Source organism: Sinohyriopsis cumingii, chromosome 8 (assembly GCF_028554795.1).
Source record: "Sinohyriopsis cumingii isolate HCF-2022 chromosome 8, ASM2855479v2, whole genome shotgun sequence".
Classification (NCBI taxonomy): Eukaryota; Metazoa; Mollusca; class Bivalvia; order Unionida; family Unionidae; genus Sinohyriopsis; species Sinohyriopsis cumingii.
In genome coordinates this window covers 57218327-57242227 of record NC_142968.1, presented here as the reverse complement: position 1 = coordinate 57242227, position 23901 = coordinate 57218327, and the positions used below count along the sequence as shown (strand labels likewise).

Genomic DNA, 23901 nt, shown 5'->3' with positions numbered 1-23901 from the left:
GCAAGAAGTGGAAATATACCACTTGCTTTTTTTTCTAAGCCTTTTATCAGATCCTTAGAAAGATCAAGTCGAACGCAAGTCTTTGATTTCTTGGCGTCTTTGATTGTTTCTGCTGACGTTGAGTCAGTAGTAATTTATTTGGGCCTTGCAACGCCGTTGATTTCAGCGATATTTTTACTCCAGAAATTTTTAGCTGATGCCGATTGTAGCTTTTTAATCTGACCTGGCGTCAGAGTAACATTCATGTGATGATATGACATCATAATATCATGGATGATTTAATTACTGAATATATCCAGCTACATATTCTCCACCGGTGCATCAATGATTCTCATTCGTCCACCAACGCCTTCGAGCAACATTGTTCTCTCTGATAGTGGGGGCCCCGAGTGGCCGAGTGGTGTAAAGTGCTCTCCGTTACGGATCACTGCCATCTCACCTCTGTCTGCGTAGGTCCGCGTCTCAGATTCAGCCAATGTGGATATGTGAGAAAGCTTGCCAGTAGCTTTTCGTGGGTCGTAGGTTCTTTCCGGGATTTTCCCGGGTTCTTCCTCCACTTTAATACTGGCCGCCATGTATAGCCTATCGTGTGCTGAAAAATAGCGTTAAACCCCACAACAACAACTCTCTGATAGTATAACAGCGATTACTTTTGTAACCACCAGCTGGCGGTCGTGCCACTTGAGCTCGAAAATATATATCGACGACTAACTGTCGGAACAAATCCAAGTGTTCTAGTGAGAAATAATAGATCGGCTATAATGTTGTGATGTACCCCTGAGATATCTGCAAGATGAAATCAACATTCTTATCACGCCCCATGAATGTCATCAAACCATAATACGCACATGCAACATGATTGTTTTCAAAATTCAGTAATACTTCTTCGAATGATTCTTGATGTCCTTTAATCCTCGGAGAAACTTCACTAACGCCGAACGTGTCGAACACCATTGGATTTGGCTGTTGTGAATCTAATCGGGCGATATCCTGAAACGCTGTGAATATATGTCGTGGAGGTGAAACTCCCTACTGTGATGCTATCTACCATGTGAATAGCCCAGTAATGGTACTCTGGACACTGTCCGTGGTCATCGTCATCCACGACAGCGTTGACTTTCCGTTGTTCTTCAATAAGCGATGGCGTTAATGTTGGCACCCACAACGAAAGCCTTGTTAGTATTACTTCGCTAGTATCAACGGTATCTGGACGTCAGATTGCGTTGTTGTCAGTGGTTTTTCGAACAAGTACAACTGTATGTTTAGCACCGAATATAATGTTTCTCACGTTGAACGTGAAAATTCTTCATCGTCGTTTAACATCGATAGATGTGCTGTGAATCCTTGGATGAAATTTTCATTCATCGATGCGACTTCAGTTTCAGCGGCATTGACTGTTATGTTACGGTTCTCGGGGTGATCAGTGGTATCCTTCGCGAACATCATTGACGGACCAGCGGATCGTGAATAATCATTGCTATATCGTAACACACCCAGAATCTTTGTGGCATCGTCAACATTTTCGAGACATGATTCAATATATTTACCGTCAAAGTTGTATGTGACACTTTGAACAAAGCCATGATGTCATTATTGACAAAGAAGACTTGATTTCCAATTCCGTATGGAGTATTATCGTCACCATTTTCACAAGTTTACCGTCGATCTCAATGAATGCCGCAGTTGGCAAGAAATATATGTTAGTATCTTGGACTTGCAGTTTAATTTGTCGACGCGAGTCAGGTGCACGTGCATCATAAGAATAATACTGATAATCACGCACACATTTATCTTTGAGGACTGGTGCGACCATGTCAAATGTGGGATCAAACAGGCGCTTGAACATTTTATTTATATCTGCGGTTAATTAAAACGACGTCGACGATTCGCTCGATCAAGACCACTTCCTGCTATCAGACTTGGTGTTATATTTTTTCTCTCTAGGCTGCCTATTGTTTTATCAGTGACACGCCATCAAATTCTTTCAAACGCTCATTTGCAGCTTGATTTGTTATTTTACTGACGCTTGCTGACATCACTTCAGTGCTTGGAAGTGTAACTTCTTGTACTTTTACTGGCAGAATGCTAGCATTCTGCGGTGGAACCGCTGACGATCTGCGTATTTATCGTTCGTTACCAGGTTGTTGAGAATACTTTAACAGCAACATCACCAATGGTGCAATAGCCTTGTCACAAACAATTTCAATGGCTTTCATTCCTAGCTGCTTTGCAATCGGGATTGCTTTTGGGGATATCGTTCTAAACAGACCTTGAACATCATCGCTGAGTCCTTCTCAGTAGATAACTTTACATGTCGGTAATCGTGAACTGATTACCCTGACCATTTCAGGTCCATGTTGAGCACTAAGTAGGATCATATTATTCTTATCACTGATCTAATTGCAGCCTAGTCACTGTAGTAACTGTTGACAATTTCATCGATTAGTGCCCGATAAACACTAGTGTCCATGATACCACCAGTAAATAATCGCTGGCGGGTATCAGCTGCATCATTGACAATTTCGCGGGAATTATTGCCGGGTCGCTTCCACCAATCAAAACCTCTTACCGATCAACATCAACAAGAACGTTATTGGGACACATTTTATCGTGTAGAGTGCTAAGCCCACTTCCACCAGCAGCAAGACATTCTCCGTTTGATTCTTCTTCGTCGATATGAGGTGGTTGTTGTCTCCTCCTTCATTGATCTCACTGATCTCATGGTGATATAATTGGCGTTTTAACACCTATTTTCAACTGCGCTCCAATAACGTTCTCAACAAAGTCATCATAATCTTTTTTATATGGTTTAGTGATTTTTGGAATATCCTTGTGCTCCCGAAATAACCTAGCAAACAATTCACGTTCTGGAGTGTTATAAAATTCTGGTTTTAGAAGCTGATGCCTCAACTGATATCCCGCTACAGCAACTTTAACAGGATCAGTCATAACTGCTATATAGCCTTGCTGAGTAAAATATCTCGATTTAATTCTAGTTTAGAGAGATCCTCGACAGTAATTTTGACATCGTAAACTTAAGCACGGGTTTTGTCGGCAGACTCAATAGCTTCTTTATTTTGGTTTGGTAATGCACCGATAACTTCCTCTACCAGATATACTGGCCGCCATATGCTAAAAAAAACTGCGTTAAGCTCACAAATCACCACAAAGCGAAAATAGAGGATGAACTTCATTTTGTCTTACAACGTCCTTTCACTTTTATACCTTTAATATAGGGACTTTCTCTAAGACAAATCAAAGCGAGATTATCCACAATGTGCCTTCCTCACGAGAGAGAGAGAGAGAGAGAGAGAGAGAGAGAGAGAGAGAGCAATAGGAACTTAAATTATTAGGTTATGGTAATAGATTTCTTCTTGGGCTGTACAGATCTTTGACTGAGAAATATACGTATATTTTTTCTTCATGTTAATAGTTCTGCAATCTGTCAACTGCGCTCCAAAGTTATTCAATTATGCGATGTTGTAATTTGCATTATGGACATGTGATCTATGTTACTATAAACGTTTGTCCGTATGTCTGGCAAAGTAAGCATGAAGAACAACAGTCAGGATCAACGTATAGATTCGTCTATTTTTAAGCGGGTTTAAATCGTAATGAATCCATCTTTGAAAGCAATACTTAGAATGGGGGAACGCGCTGAGTTTGCACGTGTACAACAGAGGAACAATAAACGGAAATACAACGGACCACTGTTTAGTTATATATATGAACCGTGGACGAATAAATAAATATACGTATTTAAGAATTTAATGAGTGACAAATTATGCCTTTCAATTGCATTTATGTCATGATCAACGTCGAATTAACATTATTCTCAAATCCATCTGTTTGGAGAACATTCGAAACAGCCATTCTGATTAAAGTTGCTGTGTCATTTCTACTGAAATCTTGAAACGAACATCACTACATGCATATAAGGTACTGTTGTTGTTGTTGTGGGGTTTAACGCCATATTTCAGCACACGATAGGCTATGCATGGCGGCCAGTATTATTGGTGGATGAAGAAGCCGGGAAAACCCCGGGAAGAACCACCGACCCACGAGAAGCTACTGGCAAGCTTTCTCACATACCCACATTGGCCGAATCCTAGGCTCTAACCCACGCAGACAGAGGTGAGATGGCAGTTATCCGTAACGGAGAGCGCTTTAGACCACTCGGCCACTCGGGGCCCACATATATGGTATAAACATGTAAATCAATATCACACGGAGCAGATTATATATAAACATGTAAACGGAAATGCACTTACTGAACTGACGAAATCACTCAAACAGATCTATGCGCATCATAAGGTGGCTGACGAGAAAATGATTCAAAAAGTAAAGGACTGAATCAGGAGGTCTCTAGAAACTGCCTTCAAGGCAAGCTATTAGCGATGGAATGGCTTAGGCTGTTTTTTTTTTCGTAGATAAAGACGCAAACAAATTTCAAGATTTAAAATAATTTGAAAACTGATTTTGAAAAGTCAAATATATTTGCATTACTGACGAGAACTAGCAGGCTGCCCTCATATTATTCTTAATTTAAAATCCCAATATTTAATATGAATTACTTAAAACACTTTAAGCTAGCTATGTTAAAGCATGTTTTTATTGTGTATCTCAATGATGAACAGAGGCAAGTTCTGTTAAATTATGTTAATTTTAATCCAGTGATGTTTGAAACCATTTTCACCTTAATTAAACCACCTTCGTGACCTTTCAGTAAAATCACCTAGCGACCACCCCGATACAGAGACCTTTTCCTACAGAGATCGGATTCCGTATTCGTTTCTTTTACAACACAGAAAATAAGAACACCCCGCTATTACGGAGTACGACCAGAAATTGGTTGCCTGTTGATCTATCAAACAGTACTATATGTATATCATATGTATATCTATCATATGAGCCAGGTGCTGCAAGCAGAAACCCGAGTTTAAGACCACACCGGAAATATGTCCACTTCTCTCGAGTCCTAACTGTAGTCCATTTTGGGCTGTTCGTTTGAAAACAAATTGAACTTTAATTTTTCAGTACTACGGGGAAAAACAAAATGAGGAAATCCAAAGACCTCAAATGATTTCACGATCTAATGACATCATCTTGTTAACTAACTACATACACGTGTAGTCGGGAATTATTTTGTGGCTTTGTTTGTATGAACTTACTGTGTAATTTACCTTGGGGATGTCTTTCAATATGTATTCGCATACCGTCGGTTCTGGCTTTGCTGTGTGTTTCTCTGCAGTTACTTTGATTGGTTCACCGCACACTAGGGATTGTGGTGTTAGGGCTAAGGTAATTGTATACATGGATTCATCTAATTGTGTTGCCTCTCCTGCATCTTCAGTAAATGTAACTTCATCTGTCACAAGACCATATATATACATATATATATATATATATATATATATATATATATATATATATATATATATATATATATATATATATATATATATATATATATAACACTGTGCATTATGACACTAACTTAATAATGTTCCATGCAAATTGTTTACTTTGGTGAATAAGAAGGAAAATAACATAAAAAATATTGCAATGGTCAGTGCAAGCAGATGGTACATATTTAAACTATTTTCGGAAACTTATTTTTAGAACAAGGAGTGAAATGAAAATACAGTTTAAATTACAAAGGTACATTTGTATGTGGGACCAATGGGTGAGGCTTTTTAAAAAATAAATGCTCTTCCATGAATCTTTACTTAGACTGACCTTACCACGGTCTGAAGTGTTTCACTTTATTGTTGGAAAACAAAGGACATGACTATTATCCTTGATTGGATGTCCTGATTTTAACCGACCAACGGCTGACCACATGCCTACCTACTGTTCCTCTGTAACATTTTAACGTATGAAAGTTCTCTAACATTGTAATTTTCAGGCCAAGAACTACTAATGACTGCGAAATGAAATGGACTATTAGACTAGAGTCAGTAATTGGGGTCAATCGAAATGTGATTTGTGTACATTACAAAAAATAGTATTTTGTAAAAATAAAGAACATGAATAGGGAAGAGAAGAGTAGACGTCAAAATAATATGTTCACAGGGTAAAATAAAAGAAATTTACTGCGCTATCATTTATTTCTTAATTCCATTGCAAATAAATGGAAAGAAACATTTTCGCTACACATTTATTTCACTTAGTTTTAAATTTAAGCTGATTTCACTCCCGTGTTCTAAGACTTCTGATTTCTCCATAATTAAGGTCATTGCAAAAACAATACTGCCACAAGGAATAGTGTGTAAGCATGAGCAAAATAAGCATAATGAGTATTTTTCGTGCATAACATGAATCTTGATGTATCCTTTTGTTGAGAACATCATACTCGTCCTAATGTTAGGATCTTGATGTATCCTTTTGTTAAGAACATTATACTCGTCCTAATGTTAGGATCTTGATGCATATGCTGCACATATTATAAATTGATTTTAAAACTCGATGCTACTTCAGTGGCTTTCATTGTGTTACATGTACCCTCCAACAACATAAACTTTTCTTTGAGAATTAAAACAATGCAATAAATCAGCGCCAGGATTGTCGGTGAGAGTGGGCACACCAACATGAGGATGAAAGTACATGCAGACCACACCAGGGGTCACCAGAAAAAGTAATAAATCGTGTTTAAGTCAACAGCTGTCAGTTGCGAAAGCCGCCATATTTTGACTCTTATTTGCTACCGTCGATTCGATAGCTTGCTTCCTGACAAATATGGTAATCATGTTGTCTGATTCTTGCATATATATTTTTAAAAAAAAATTTGACATTACCAGACTGGTTAGCCGATTGTTACAGTGATATCGATATTAACAAGATATAGATATGTTTTGAAAAAATGAATTTAATGTGTATATTTTTAAAATAGTGTACCAGTCACGTATCGTCATCCAATGTATATAAGATTAGTCCACAATAGGTGGTACTATGCAGAAACGTACTTAAAGTCTCGAAAACCGCTACACCAAAGAACATGCGATATCGACAAAGCTACCACCACCACCCCACCTACTAGTGACTGATATATATATATATATATATATATATATATATAGAGAGAGAGAGAGAGAGAGAGAGAGAGAGAGAGAGAGAGAGAGAGAGAGATTGGAACAGACTGAGGGTTATGTGGTGATAACGTTTGTAAAGGTAATAACAAATTTAAAGAAATGCTCAAAGTCAGGACATTTTTATACTTGATTATGAAATTGTGATAAGATGATTAATAAAGGAAATATAACTAAGCATGAATGTATGTGTTTGATTACGTGTAACATATACAATACAGACATGCTATAAAATGTTAGCCTTCATAACAATAACGTTATTATTCGGCGAGAAATGGATGACCCACAGAGTAAGTATTTTGAAAGTTAGCCCTAAATTCTTAGTGTGACTGGATATAGCTGCTTTATTTAATATGGCACAGTATTACTTTTATATTAAGCCGGAATCAGTAGCTGTGAATTGAATTTTTTTAATTAAATTGGTTTCTATTGTTGTACTATATGTGTAATTCCAGTATATTTTTGAGAATAAAGAAATTAAAAGTTGTTGACTTGTCTTATTTGTATAAATATCTATGAGCTTCTTAATATCATTGAATAAATTTGTAATTATAACTACCTCAATACAGTGTTCTTTTTATTTGGTGAAGATATGTAGATAGAAGCGCTAATTTTGACAGCTATCTGCCAAATTTAGAATTTCGCTCCTCTTTATACTCTTCGAAAAATAGTCATGTGACGTAAATTTAACCAATCGCTGCTTGTCCGGGACGCCGAACAGATCGGATGGTGCCCTAAAGATACTCTACAACCAGTGACACAGACCGAGGATTAATATACAATTTAACTATTATCACTTGTCCGCTTACACTCTGTCATTAGCAAATATATAAACATTGTCTATTGTGACATGTCTGTCAAACGTCAACGTACTTTAGGTGAAGAGTACACAACTACCGTTGACACAAAATAAAACCCACCCTCCCCAACCATCATATTAAAGCTTTAGAGCACCCCAGGTCTATTGCAGTATAATAATAATGATAATAGGCTATCCATCTGATTAAGTGTACATTCTGTTTATGTGCGCATGGAAAAATTTCAACAAAATATGTACAACGTTTATTTTACATGCCATGAGTAACTTGTCAATTGTTGGCATGTTTTTAGTTTTGCAGTTTTTATTGTAATTTATTGATTAATCATAATTACTCATCCGACCACTGCGGAGGCATCATCCGGGAACAACATTTTACACCAGAAGAATTGGTTTAGCATTACAACGAATGCTAGATCCTTTTTAAGCCAGAGGCTTAAAGCGTCAATGTACAAGGGTAATTTGTAACCTGTACAAGGGAAGATAATTTGTAACCTGTACAAGTGAATATAATTTGTAAACTGTACAAGGAATATAGTCTGTAACCTTTGCAAGTGAATATAATTTGTAACTTTTACAAGGAATACAATTTGTAACCTAAACAAGGGAATACAATCTGTAACCAATAGAACGAATATAATTAGTAACATGTACAAGGAATATAATTTGTAACCTTAGGATCAGAAAATTATAACACCATAGAAAATTGCCTTTAAAACTCAGAGGGAATTACTTTAGATGCTTAAATGTACAAACTTGTTCCTACTGGTATGACGCATGCTCTTTAGCTTTTAGAAAATTTTGATTTAGTACATATTCACTTTCTTCTTTATATGATTCATTCGTTACAAGGTAATTTGAAATAATTTTTTCATTAAGTACTTGCTCAATATAAAAAAGATAATGCACAAATCGCTTCATTCAAACACTACCAATGTAGATAATCGATAAAAATCAGCTATTAAGATTTCATTTATCGAGGAACTCTAGTGTACAGTATAGTGTGAACATATACATGGGTCCAATAAAGAGCTAACGATGTATCTGAATCTATAATTGTAATTCCAAAATGATAATTCCTCTTTCACTCAGTCTTAATAACTACCCCTTGTCTCGTTGAAATAAGTGATTAAATTTACATATATGTGCAACAGAACCCGTATATAGCCATCAAAGAGTTCCACCTTGAATTGGTTTTATTTACAGTTGGTAAAATATGCATTGACGTTTCTATAAATATTGACACACAAGCCTAACAGATGTATTGTCGTTAAGTGCTGGTGGGTTGCTATAGCAAGTTTGAATATATTTAATTGTTTGCATATCCTATGCAATAGTTCTATTGTTGCAATTATTTGCATTATTCAAATTGTGCCCTTTTCACGTTAAATACCACTAAAATTTTAACCCATTTTTATATTTTTAATCCCGATCATGGGCAATATTCAAGACTGAGATACTACATTATTTAAGTGGAAATATGAAAAGGATATTTTGGTTATTCAAAGAAAGAATATGATATCCTATATTTACCTATGTGTTTTGATTACAGTAAGAAAAGATGGAAATTCTTACATCTAACCGTTGTTGGAGACAATAAATTAGACTTTGAGAGGTGCGCTGTAGACGACTAGACAAACCGAATGACCTGGTGACGTATAGAGGAGAGGAAGTGATAATAGCCTGGAATAATACTATACGCATCACTCATCAAAACCTATTAAAGAAACCTATTAAAGATGAAATTATTTCTCACCATTCAAATTAAACGTTTCTGAATTATGTCATGTAAATACTGGGGTATACATAAGTACGCATACACACCTCTCACACCTGGATGGTAAGCAGACGACAAAATTACAATGCCGGTTTTATGAACTGGTAAGTAAATATATACAAGTAGATAATATGATATGGTAATAGAAGTGTTCGCAGTGTGTCAAGAAGATCGCTTGAATCCTGCTGAGTTATGATACGTTGAGAATCCATAACACTGACCTCTACCTGGGCTGGCGGGTTTTAGCCAAACGTTTGGGACATTCAAACGATAGTTTCAAGATTGTTAAAAATACGCAATGAACATGAATATCGGTCAAGATGTCTGTGTACGTCTTCAAAAGATACTATGGTTTGGATGCTTGATGCATTTTGTTGGATATTGTCTTGGACTCTCTCTGCAACATATGGAATTTCAAAGTTCAGCTAGTGCTACTGAAGATACAAACACCAATCTGACCAACACCCACCTGCCAAACACCAGCCTGATAAACACCAACCTGTCAAATCCATGGAATCAGATACTTGTTCACATACGGAAGAGGACGACGAGATATTGGGAACCGTGGGAACTCAACTTGAGTAAGTATTGCAATACAGAATTAGCATTGAAGTAATGCCGGTGTTTATGGGTCTATCTTTAGTAATTCAGAAAGTAAACTGCTTCATTCTACTATCAGCATTTAACTCTAGTAAATCTAAGAGATAATCTCCTCATGAACTTAAAGCACTATATATAAAAATATTTTCACAGACATATTTCTCTGGCTTGTACGTGCTCTTAGTAGTGAAGGCAGCACGCATAGCTTGTCGTAATTTTCTCATATAGCAAAGAGCCGTCAATAGCGGAAAGCTGTTATCATTTGATGGAGAGATGCATGATGATATGAAATGTTTCGACGATGGATTCATTCATGAGACGTGAAATATCGATTTTCAACCAAAGACTGTTCCTTTGAATCAAAAGCTTATCGTTAATAGTCATTTATAAAGTTTGGGGAAAATTTTTTCGGTTAGGAATATTTTTTGCAACATAAAAAGGCAAAGTTTGATCTGTTCAAAGATAGATCAGAATCGGTTGATAGATTATTAAAAAGAACTGAGATGTTCCAATTGTCTTGAAAGTAGCCCATTACTGTTTTCATTCATCCTGTATATTTTGCTCATGAGGCGAGTTATTCCGAAGCCTAACAAAGTTACTCTCTTTCAGGAATTTAAATGCTATTAGTGCCACGACAAGAATGAATAAATTAGTCCCCGCCCCCACCCACCCACCACTCCAGCGCATTTTTATGTCTGCTTATGATTTTTATTGATTTAAAAGTAAACGTGGGGCGAATAAAAAATGAGTTTAACATTTGCAACAGAACCTAATTCATATATCAAATACTGCAATTACTTAGATTTTTGTCAGCACTTTAAATGGGTCATCTAGGAAATTTTCCATAAATCATAAGTGACATCGGAAGAATAAACAGATGAGACTTTCCAGCAAACTCATTGGGTGCCATGTATGATAACTGTGACAATTGAGACACGAAACACTTATTTCCACCATGAATATGAAGTGTATGGGTGAAAAGTCGGTTATAATAACCGTATCATAATTCATGTTTCATAAAAATAAAGTCTCATTTTGTTTTTTTGTGGATGATAGACACCTCTATACAAGGCATTCGATGGCATACTGAATTAAACCGTATGATAATAATAAAAACTGTACCTGGGGAATTACCAATGCTTATATAAAAATATATATGCGAAGAAAATATGTTCACCTTAAATCTGTATACAGTCTGAGATAAAGAATTGATTTTTCCTCGCTCAGTGGCTGAAACTGTCAAAATCCAAAGCAGTTATATCTTTTTTTCAATGTTCCTGTCAGATCGGCGACTCCATACATAACAATGCAATAATACACCCTAACAAATTTGTGTAGGTTTTACAGAGAATGATTAATCTTTTCAATTGTATCGTAAATCTGAATAACCATGAGAAGATAGTATCTACTTTTATTGCAAACATTTCTTAGGTCCGTCAATGTATTACCTTTGTACAAACGAGGCTTCTTAGGTCCGTCAATACGTTACCTTTGTATAAAAGATACATTCACACTATTTAATCCATATCAACATTGTAAGGTTGAAGAAAGATATCAAGCAGAGTAAATGTTGGCAATACTGTATTCGTAAATAGAAAGAAAGAGTGATACTGGTTTTGTTTATTAGGAATGTTAGTATGGAGTAGACACTTTTTGGAGACAGTGGTAGCAGCCATATTGTACATACATAAGGAACGCGTCGGGTGCAGAATAAAACCTCTCTGTCGATACAAAGTATGTAGATATTTCCACACTAATTAAGTTCTTTGTATGTTTCTTTCATTTTTAAATATTTTATCCAGTGTATCAGTATACGTTCAGATGCAGCATTCTTTGTATGCACTGTTAAGACAGTTTCTTTCATCCATATGAAAATCACTGTAAGTATATTTCCTTTCTTCCCTCGAGGAATTGAACTATTTTTTTTTTGTTTTTAAAAAACGCAGTAAGCGTTTTGCTTCATGAAAACCGGACTTCTTTTAAGTTCAACTTTTCCTCAGTTATGTTTCGATTCTGCAGGCTCAGCTTCTTTCAGTAATATAGCCACATCACCGTCATCTACTTTGAAACCATCCATACAATCATCGTTATTAGTTTTCATTTTCATGCTCTATATCTGTAAAAAAAAAAGAACCAAAAAGTTATACCTGATTTTCTGGATTCACTCTTGTCTATCATATTAATTTACATACATTATTTGTCTTGCAGTCCTTGCTGGTACTTAAATATATTTTTATTGGGTTTTTTTATGATTTTGTTGACGTTCATTGGCTCTTTGTTGTTTGCTTTATGCCTATATAACGTTTGAATGAGATTTGGAACAAGTTATTATAATTATTTTCGGTTTATCTTCTAGAAAACATTGTTAATGGGAACAATGCTATGCCGAAGGGGATACAGAGTCTAATCAGTAATGCAACTTGTACGTCCTCTCAATGCATTCAGAGCGAAATCTAAAGACATTTGAGAACGAATATATATGCAGATGTATATATTAGAAAGAAAGAAAGAAAGACGAAGGCATAAAGCTATTATACTGCTATGTGGCTGACGTGTCTAATGCATCCTTTTGAATATTAACCTTTGGTTCAGAATTCAAAGTGATACAATGTTTTTCTTTATGTTTTCCACCTCTCCAGTTAAATCCGGGATAGGCTTATAATATGGACACGATGGAATTAGATTTTATTTACGTCGGGATCAAAATGTACTTGTTACTTTGACTTAAGATGGAGTCTGCTTTCTTCAGCAAACATATGCTGTCGGAATCATCCACAAAAATATCATGGTGCATGTTAATTTCATTACAACCACTGCTAGATACTCAAATTACACGTTCAAAGTACACAAATGTCTAAAAGACAAACATTTCAGTTTTATAACTCAAGATCCTTTACAATCAACGTAAAAAAGGAAAAAGAAACCAACGAAATAACATCAGATGCCGCCTCTCCCGAATCCTGAGAGAGAGAGGAAACCAACCAATCAATCACCAACCGATCAATCACCAACCAGCCAACAAAAGCATTTCTAATCAAGTTAACAAATCCTACAAGGAACGAGGGAACACGTTAACAAAGCAGCTAACTGGCAAAAATAAAGTTTATATTTTAACTTTCAATCACGAACTCATTGTCGGTAATACTGTATCACACGCTATTGAAATATTTTAAAGCATTCTTCAGCTAAAATATGTCACTAAAAATTGTGTCTAAGGAAAGTTAAAATGATATATGAAGATAAACACATAGAAGAGTGAAAGTGCAACCTATATTTAAAAGATTTCGAGTTAATAAATTGATTTTAAAAATTAATAGAAATAAGTAAAACTGTAGCTTGTTAGTTTTGACAGCAAAATCTTCAGTCGACATCGACATGCAATAGCGGCTTACTAACACTGGAGAGTTCAAATGCGCTGATTATGCCCATAATACATAAGAGTTATGCTTTCTCCAGTGTAATAATGCATCCTTGATCTACTTCATAAATCTTTTCGATTCAGGTTTCAGGATAAGATTATTGCAAAACCCAGGTTCATGAATGGAGAATGGTAGGCGTATTGTAATAATTCTCTATGTCCGGGACATCGAAAAAGGAGCTCACAATTCAGCTATGTTTAGAGGTGAACTAAGAAAACTAAATCCTTTCATTCTGTATTTTTATACGGCGGAAAGTGAATTGAAGTATTTCAGAATATGATTTAGGGACATAGAAATAGGAGCTTAAAGCGAACCGAATATTGACCTTCATGAAGAAAATTAGATATTTCGATTATAAAAATTAGTAGGGAACATACATGAAACATACATAAATGCCCATAAGACGGAGGATAAATGAATACACAATGCGGTGTCACATTTCATATTATGTTCCAAATCTTGCTTAGTTTCGAAATAAAAGAGACGCTTTTGAACCACAGAAGACAGATTCCCTTTTTATTTAGCTCGACCAACGTGGATATGTGAGAAAACTTGGCAGTATCGTCACGTGGGTCGGTGATTTTATTCGGGATCTTCCTCCGCCAAAATATACTGGCCACCTTGCATAGCCTATCATGTGCTGAAAATGGCGTTAAACCAAGTCAATCTTTTGACCATCTGCCTGACTGCTTGTTTGTCAACCTGTATGTAAGTAGTTTGTAGGCTGCATTGAACGTACACAGGCACACGTGTATGTATGAATGTATATATGTAGGTAGGTAGGTGTTAAACAAGAACAAATTATAATGTATTTAATATAAACGTTGCTATATTTTTGCAGATATTTGTCCCCCGTCACTATGCACATCTTCAGACAGCGGAAGTTCGAGGCCCCGTGGAACAGGTTTGTAAGAAGTTAATATTACACAAGGCCGGATGGGGCGGATAGTTTGTCCTTGTTTCCAGATCCCTCGGCTAAGAAAAATGTACACTTAAAAGGAGAGTCACTGGCCAGTTAAAAATTGACCATGGTTTTATTCTTATTATTGTGTATTATACAACCCTTGAGTAAACAGACACATATACTTCTGCTTTTGGTGCCCTTTCAAGGAAAGTCAGACCCCTTTTTGAACTTTGGACACAGCCCACCCTCAATACTTGACACCTATACTGAAATTTGGCAAATCTAATTCCTCTGTAGTTAGTCATTACATCTTCGTGCACATTGCTAGTCATCATTGTCAAAAGTACTTGTGTACTCGGACACTAAAATTTAGTTAGGACCGAAGCACCTATGCAATCATTGTCAATGCTCACTAATTTATGATTTATGCACTGTATGTTCCATTTTCTTTAAGGTCATACGAAAATTGGAGCCTTCGAAAAATACAGGTTCCAAACGAAAGCTATAAAGATACAATTCGAGGCAATAAAATCGGTCCTAATGAAATGATACTGAAACAGTGAATAAGATATAGACAAGAATTATACCAAAGTTTTACCACAAGCCCGCATATATACGTGTACATGTATATGCTATAATCATAGTGGTTGCTTGACATTTGTTTATGTTTTTGTAAACTTACATCTTTATTATGGCTACAAATTTCGCGCTATCAAATATTGAACAATTTCACGACAACTTAACTTTTTAGATTGTCGTTTTTATTTCACAAGACATGACATCACGAGGATATTTAACTGGATTTGATCCTGACACTAAACTCCGTGAAAGCAGATATGCCTCGAACAAGAAGTAACATTTGATGGAAACCTTAATTTGTTAAGACTAATCAACACTTTTTGAAGCTATGAAAATCGACAGTTTATCTGATCTGTGTTCCTTGCAGCTGGAACTGTGTTTTATAATGGTGACATTGTATTAGACAGCGACATGGAGAGAGTCATATACGGTAAGACCAACTACAGGTACAAGAGAGCAACAATGAGGAAGAAGTCTCGAATCTGGAAACGGGGTATCGTTTCTTACACATTTGCGGATGACATTTGTAAGTTGTAATTTTTATTTTTTCCTTTGTTTTGCTTTTTAGTTTTTATGCATCATATTTGTTCACTTGTTGTCATTCATTTTCTTTCAATGAGAAATGCTCACTTTATAACAGATACTTTTGAAATTCGTGAAAGAATTAAAATGCATCAACTCGAATTTATTTATGCTGCCTTTTTTCAGAAATGTTTAAAATGCCAAAATGGCATTTTTGGGAAATATATTCATTGAATACACATGATTGTGTTGTTGAATAATGCGTTCATATCAAACGGTTAGAAACAATTCGAACCCTCTTCCCTCCCAAAAAAGCAAAACGGCAACAGAAGCAACAACAACAAAAACAATAAGTATTGACAAAGTCAGAGGTATTCTTGGCCTGTTGACCGATCTAGAAAGAGTCCATACATGTATTGAATGGTATATAAAATATATTAAAGGTCTGAATATTTTATAAATTGAAAAAGTAAATCGACCCAAAACTCCTACAGGTACGAATAAATACATATGGTTGTAATAATCGAATATAATATCTATATCGATAAAATGTTGCTTTTTAACTTACTTGGAAACATTTGGTAAATGACAGTTTATCGTTTACTATGCAGACTTCATAATTCACTTTTTCTTGTTCATGCAACATTTAAAAATTCTTATTCAGGGGTCATTTGAACATAAGATTAACTAACACCTCTTGGATAATGGAATCATGTATTATCTTTAGACATACATTAGGTCAACGGAGGTCACAAACGTTCTTGAATATTTCGCAATTTTCCAACTTACCAGTTTCTGGCGTTGTTTTGTGACAACATGAAGGGCATTACAGTTTATGATGGTGTTTTATGGCAACAAGAAGGTGAATGCAGTAAAACAATTTCGAAATGCAATGAAATCCTTATTAGAGTAATATGTTCTATTTCTACCTCTACGATCACACCCATTGAGATTATGTCACGAGATCCCGATTACATTTGCTTGTGTGCGTATCTTATATGGCTGTACTTTAAATTTTATGAACGACTCGGTGATTTTTCGATTTGGAAAGATCTTTAATTGCGAAAATTTCCAGTAGTGCTGAATACAGTCGAAATAAAGAGCGTGAAGTACCAGGAAAAAAGAAACAATAATGTTTCAAAAAGCTTTACTTTGTAAAATTAAAGTCTAATTATATGGAAAATTAGAATTTGTTGCTTACATCGTTATGATGACGTATCTACTTTACATAAACTGAGAGAGAGACAGAGGCGTAATTATTGCTCAGTGACATGAATATCTTTGAGACAGAATGTTTCTTAGTGATGAGTCACAAACTCCGACAGGACAAACCTTTCTTCGTGGTGGTCAACCGCAGAATTCATAGCATTTCGGAGTCAGAAAAGGTTCGGTTTGTGTAAACTAACAATTCCAATAAAGATAACTATTTAAAATGAAGTTATTTGGTGGGATAAAGCCGCAAATAAAAGTACTAAATTAACGTTTAGAATCATGGGCCCATGGGTCTCATTGGTATTAAATTAGAACATATATGCACTACATATATTTCATTTTTATGCATATTTTACTTATGGTCATATACATGGATAGGTAGATAAAATGCAGACAGATAGATACATGTCGACAAAATTGATCTTTAAATGCAAAAGTTTTGTGGCAACATTCATTGCGTATTCAAAGGAAAAATATCCTGTTTAAAAATCATCTCTAATATTGTGATAATTTTAACAAGACTATCTATTCATCTGTAAATGCAACATAACACAATAAAATGAGAAGAAATAAAGCTGAAGTACAATTGAACATGAACTTCGTGTGGGACAAAATTGAATTTCAATTGATTGATAATCAATAAAGTTACAATAGTAATATCTTGTTCTAAGAGTGCATTTTAATGGGGTTAAATCGGGTTGAATTGAGATGGATCGAGTTGAATCGGGATGAATCGTGTTGAATTGGGTTGAATCGGGTTGTTTTTGTCATAGATTGATGATCATAAATCCTAAAATGTTCCACCGCTCCGGTGGCCTAGAGGTTACAGCGTCCGCATCGGATGCGGGTGGTCATGGGTTCGATGCCCGGTTGAGTCATGCCAAAGACTTACAAAAATGGTACTAACAGTTGCCTCGCTTGGCGCTCAGCACGAAGAGGTTAGTGTTAGGACTGGTCGGCTTGGTATCAGGATAATATGACTGGATGGGACATCATGCTGCATGTCTGCGGCATGATTCCCCAGTGATGCCACGTTGCACTGAAAAATTGTTAAAGCTAAGTTAAAAATCCAAATCACATCACCTAGAATGTTCAGTGATTTAAAGAGTAGCAAATGTGTTAAAATAAACTGTCTTCTAATGTTTCTTACAGCGCCCTTAGCGAAGAAATTCATACGCAAGGCAATGTCACACATTGAAGAACACACCTGCATCCGCTTCATAAAGAAGAAACCTAAAGATAAGGACTACATTAGATTTATCAGCGAACCAGGGTAGGATTTTAGTAAATAAACAATATTTCCTTACAAATATGGCAATAGCTGTAAAAGAACAATTTTCTATTTTCCTTGGAGGATTATATACATGCAATCTTTATTTTAATTTAGGCTAAATTCTTAATCTGAGTTTTCTTTGTTCACTCACTGATATTTAGTCATTGTGCCTTTAAATTTGAAAATATTTACAGAATGTTTGTTAAAAGAAAAAATAGGTGATAATTTGACATGTTAAGAATAAAGTTATTCAGAGAATTTGTACAACCTAGAATAGATTTATTCATAACGGTGTGAGATATAAATTTTGCCCCCAAAGTTTGCCGAAGGTGTTCCAGTGCTCTGTATTCAATTCAAAAGAGATTACACAATGCTAGTATTTGTGATTCTTTTGGTTCTTGCTTCCGCCAAAAGATTAGTTGAAGGCCGTGATTTCTTGGAAATTATTCAAATCAACATAAATTAAATGTTCTGTACTTTTTATCTCTTCTCCTTCGCAACTCATTTTTGTCTTTGTTTCAATTTTTGTATACAACGCTTCGTATGAATGTGACACTTTTTCCTTCTTTGAAAATTACTTGTCGTACACGTATACAGATCTATTACAATGGAACTTATCGTAAGAGACAAACCTATGGGAATCCCAAACTGCTCCCTGAAGACAGATGGCGGTGCAATAGGGGTTACTAAAAAAGTATAATAACTAGAATCAAAGCTCATGGTCCCATAAGACATGTATCTCATCAAAGATGGTCCTCAATACAGGTTCGAGTGAATATTTCCATTTTTGATACAATACGTCGTTTAAAACAATTTCATTCGTTTCAGATGTTGGTCCAACATTGGCCGGCTTGGAGGAGAGCAGAGAATATCCCTAGGTCGAGGCTGTGAACAGCTAGGTATCGCTATCCATGAAATTACACACGCCCTCGGATTTTGGCATGAGCAAGTAAGTGTTCTGATTGCGATACTACAACATGTAGCTACTTCCAATGGCACAAATCTGCTTTATATTGAAAGCATTGTCGTTTTATTTTTTATGAACAAATACTGCTTTGGAAAGGAAAGAAACTAAAATGAGGCATTCATTGGTAGGTCATTTTATCTCTGAATGTTACTTAGATTTTTTAAACTTAATAGGTGGGGAGGATGCTCATATATATTGCCGAAGTTAAATATGCCTAATTACCCAAATTTGTTTGAAGAGTTCCTTCTAAACAGTTGTCCTACTTGCTCGTTAACAGTTTTGTTGTTGTTATTATTGTCATTTGTTACACACACACACACACACACACACACAGACATATATATATATATATATATATATATATATATATATATATATATATATATATATATATATATATATATATATATATATATATATATATATATATATATATATCACAAATCTTACTCCACACAAGTTTTAGGGTTACCCTTAAATCCGTTTATTTGATTACTGTGCAGTAAATACTTGTATCTCACCCATTTCGAAAAACGCAATCATGGTTACTTTCATGTATATTAGTGTTTATAAATACGATCTTCTTTGTTACGCACTACAACATTTTCTTTGGTACCGCACGATGTATGGATATGTATCATGGGCAAGTGGCCTATATTACAAATAAACACAATTATATATATATTTCGGTTTTCTTACAAAGATCAGTCGGTCGTAGTGAGGTAATGGTTGAAACAGGGGATATCGAATAGTTGAAAGTGAGAAAGAACGAACTGAAATTTAACTAACTGTAGCTGGAAATATACCAAAAGAAAAATATACTGAATTAATTAATTATATGTTTACTAATGATAATAAATGATTACGAAAATGTGTACATGTTGACATATATATACCTTTGCTTATTAAATTACATTAATTCTGATAATTACGCATGCGCGTGTTTATAGCTTTTCTGCATTCCAATAGATAAAATGGAAATATGTGTAAAAGTTTATCTTTGTAATTCATACTCTGTAGTAAGGAGTTTTTTAAAATATAGATAAAAGGTCTCTCGTGTAAGTAAAGCCTGTAAATATAAGTGAAAAACATTGTAAGAAACGGGATATGCAAGAGGCCACGCCTGATATGTCGAATATACAATCAAGAGGTCTCGATCCAGTCCCAGCAGTTCAGTTGGCCGTTGTAGATATCGTCACCCTCGTCTTGTAGATATCGTCACCCTCGTCTTGTTTAAACTAAAGATTTAAACCATTCATAACTCTAATGATTAGCTCTACTCATCGGCGTGTCCTGTTCGATTACTCCATTTAGATCCACATCAGCATATATTTTGGCTGCCAGCGACACCACCATACTAATATTAACATCCACCCACACACCACCCCCACCCTCACCTACACTCTCGTGGTTTCTTGGGTTCGCATGATGGACTGTTTAAAAATTTCAGAAGACATATCCTTGAGAATTCTACCCGTACCGACCTTACAGTACAGAATTAAACAAAACAATATACTGTGTCATAAATGAGGTAGCCATACTTGATTAGAAAATGTACTGTATCATACACGAGGTATCCATACTTGATGAACCATATTTCGAGGAGTTGTAGGGGAGGTTGTTGAACTGAAGTTCACGAGACAAATGGTTTACAAGACGAATGGTACCGTTTCAGAATTTTGAAAAAGCCTGACGAATGCATTAGCCGAAAGTACAGGACTGCAAAAATGTCGACACGACCTACAATGCCCCTGTATCAGGAACAAGCTCGTGTTTTCTTTTTTACAGGTTTTGAAAATCGAAAATAAAGGAGAAAAAAATTGTGAAGCTTATTCAGAGGATCCATTAGAAAGACATTACAAATTATTTATCAGAGTGTTCAATTTGAATGTGCACAGCGATTCAAGCTGAGGAGGACGGAATTATCTTGTTGTTGTTGTTGTTGTTATGGGGTTTAACGCCATTTTTCAGCACGATAGGCTATACATGGCGGCCAGTATTAATGGTGGAGGAAGAACCCGGAAAACCCCGGAAAGAACCACCGACCCACGAGAAGCTACTGGCAAGCTTTCTCACATGCCCACATTGGCTGAATCTTAGACTCGAACCGCCGCAGACAGAGGTGAGATGGCAGTGATCCGTAACGAAGAGCGCTTTAGACCACTCGGCCACTCGGGGCCCCCGGAATTATCTTATCAGTCGAAATGAACAAAATGTTGTAAGACCTTTGAGATGAAAAAAAAAAAAAAAACACACGCCCAACCATTGCCAGATTTTCACAGCTTACGATCGGGAGATGTTGAGTCGTGCACGCTCCCGAATAGGCTTCTGGTTCTGGTTTGGCGTCAGCGAACAATGTTACCCCCGCCCCCCCTGTCCCCCTACCCCCCCCCCCCATTAGTTACGGATGAAACGGAAGTACTATCTCCATTATGTCGAACTACAAAACTTTACTCCTACAAAAGATGTCCGTTCGAGTGTGGGGATTCATCATACTATTTATTCCTGTGTACGTCTTAATGAATGTCTGCAATGCTAATTAAACGAATGTGTCTTGACCTATCCAAAATGAATTTAGTTAATTATTGCAGATGTGTGCAAAATAACAACATTATATAGCAAAAGCGATATACATTATATCGATTCACTGGCAAGTGATCTTTAATAAATGATGTAGGCATATTTGATTTTCCTCTGTTGTCATATTGTGTACGTAATGCATTGCAATTTTCAATGAATTGCAAATGTTGTCGTTGTCTTGGTACAGTCCAAAATATGTACATACGATATATATATATATATATATATATATATATATATATATATATATATATATATATATATATATATATATATATATATATATATATATATATATATATATATATATTGATTTCCATATAGAATCTAAATCTCCGTAGATTACACTGATGGACGTATTCGGAAAGAATACACGGTGCTTGACAGCGCAAATAAAAAGAAAGCTATAAATAACATAGTTGATTAAATCAAGTCGGTTATCTGTAAGAATATAGATTTATCTTTGACGCATACGTTTTACGCTACATAAAATCTACATACCTACCTTGGTTCGTTTAAGAATAGAGAGTTGCGAGAAAAACAAATTTCACTCAGCCAGAAAAGGTCTAGTCATTAGTACGAAACGTAAACTGTAGACAAGATATGCCTCAGGTCAACAGGCTGTATCAATCATTTACGAGACAACACTTTTCTCAGGACATACGTAAGCTATTGGAGAAAAGAAAATGCAAAAGATGCAAACAAATGATCCTAACCTATTCTGGAGACATGCACACAAAATCAGTGACAAAATAAAGAAATTCAAGTATCTTTAGACACAATGTATAATCATTATTAAACAAATCTCTACAATTCTAACGATTCTGATACTTCCTTTAATTTTTCTTCTATGCCAGTTTCTGAATGCCATATTAAATGAGAAGATGGAGATAAAATACATAATAAAATCATTAAATATTATTACAATGTCAGGGATCGACAGGGTTATCAATGGAAGGTCAATGAATCAATTATACTACCTTTCCGTATCGCCAGGGTACGACTGAGTTATCGATCAGTTGATGTATTTAGGTCACTGAATTAATTATGTTACCTTTACATGTCGCCAGCTCACGAAAGATTTATCAATAAATATGTCAATGCCACTCAATCAATTATGCTGTTTATATATGTGGATCTTCACAGCATAATCTTTGATACAGGAATAATTTCTAATGAATGGTTCTTCGGAATAATTAAATTTTATTTCAAAGCAAAGGTTGTAAATTGTATCCCAGTAATTATCAACATGTAACATTATACAGTTGTTTAGGAGATTGTTTACAGCATTATTAAATAATATATCAGTTTTTTAACGAAAATTTATTATCAGAGGGAGTCGCTTTGGGAGAGAGTACTCACGACGATTAGTGTCGTGATATTCATGTACTAACTGTAAACAAGAAAAAGTTCATTTGCGCTTTTTATATTTTCACAAAGCCGTTGATAATGTTTAGAAAGTTGGCCTTTGGACTTCATTATTACTCACTGGGGTCACTGGGAATTGTTTTGAAGCTTTTATAGCCTTTAAATCAAAATATTTTTTTATCTAGTGTGATCATTAAGGGTAACTGTTCAGGTTTTTCTCTCGTGTGAAACGTGTGGTGGGGGTGGGGGGAATATATCGTCATTATCGTTTTAAATTTTATTGAATGATTTAGGGCCCTTTCTAAAAAGTAAGAGTTGTAAAGATATCGAGTTATATAATGATGATATGATTTACACATGTTTTAAATGTATTGCTGCTTCCTTATGCAAGTGACACTGCAATTTATGTGAAGAAAAAAATAAAATCGTAAAGTGAAACAGGTTAGTTTCACAAAACTATAAAATAATGATCTCGCGCTATCTTGCAAGTGTAGATGGAAAAGTATTTGATATTAATCATAATATTTACGGGTGCTTGGAAATTAAGTGTCCTAGTTCTAGACCTGTATTGTCTTTTGAAGAGTAATTTATTTTTGGAAGTTGAGAATAGATGAACGGTTTCTTGTGTCGATACATTTTTATATATATTATATTTCGAACAAGGAACTTCTACTTTAATATTGAATGATATTGTTCGAGTTTCTCAGAGTATAGGGTACTGTGTCTCGCAAACAAGGTGGGAGTAAATCAGTTATATAATCCAGAGACGGGTTGTTGATAATTTTCTACAAACTA

At 35.4% G+C, this 23901-nt stretch overlaps 2 protein-coding genes across 2 annotated transcripts in view; one reads left to right on the top strand and one right to left on the bottom strand.

Annotated features, from left to right (window-relative positions):
• LOC149793591 (uncharacterized) overlaps window positions 1-2949 on the bottom strand; it is a 93575-nt gene extending 90626 nt beyond the window's left edge. Inside the window, exon 1 of the mRNA XM_089969021.1 lies at window positions 2748-2949. Within this exon, the coding sequence (XP_089825147.1) occupies window positions 2748-2949 (202 nt within the window). The remainder of the gene's footprint in view (window positions 1-2747) is intronic.
• A 6796-nt stretch (window positions 2950-9745) lies between these two features.
• Window positions 9746-23901, top strand: part of LOC149793590 (uncharacterized) — a 23331-nt gene continuing 9175 nt past the window's right edge. The window contains exons 1-5 of the mRNA XM_089967552.1: window positions 9746-10263; window positions 14543-14605; window positions 15552-15710; window positions 18071-18191; window positions 19020-19140. Of these exons, the coding sequence (XP_089823678.1) occupies window positions 9981-10263; window positions 14543-14605; window positions 15552-15710; window positions 18071-18191; window positions 19020-19140 (747 nt within the window). The 5' untranslated portion in view covers window positions 9746-9980. The remainder of the gene's footprint in view (window positions 10264-14542; window positions 14606-15551; window positions 15711-18070; window positions 18192-19019; window positions 19141-23901) is intronic.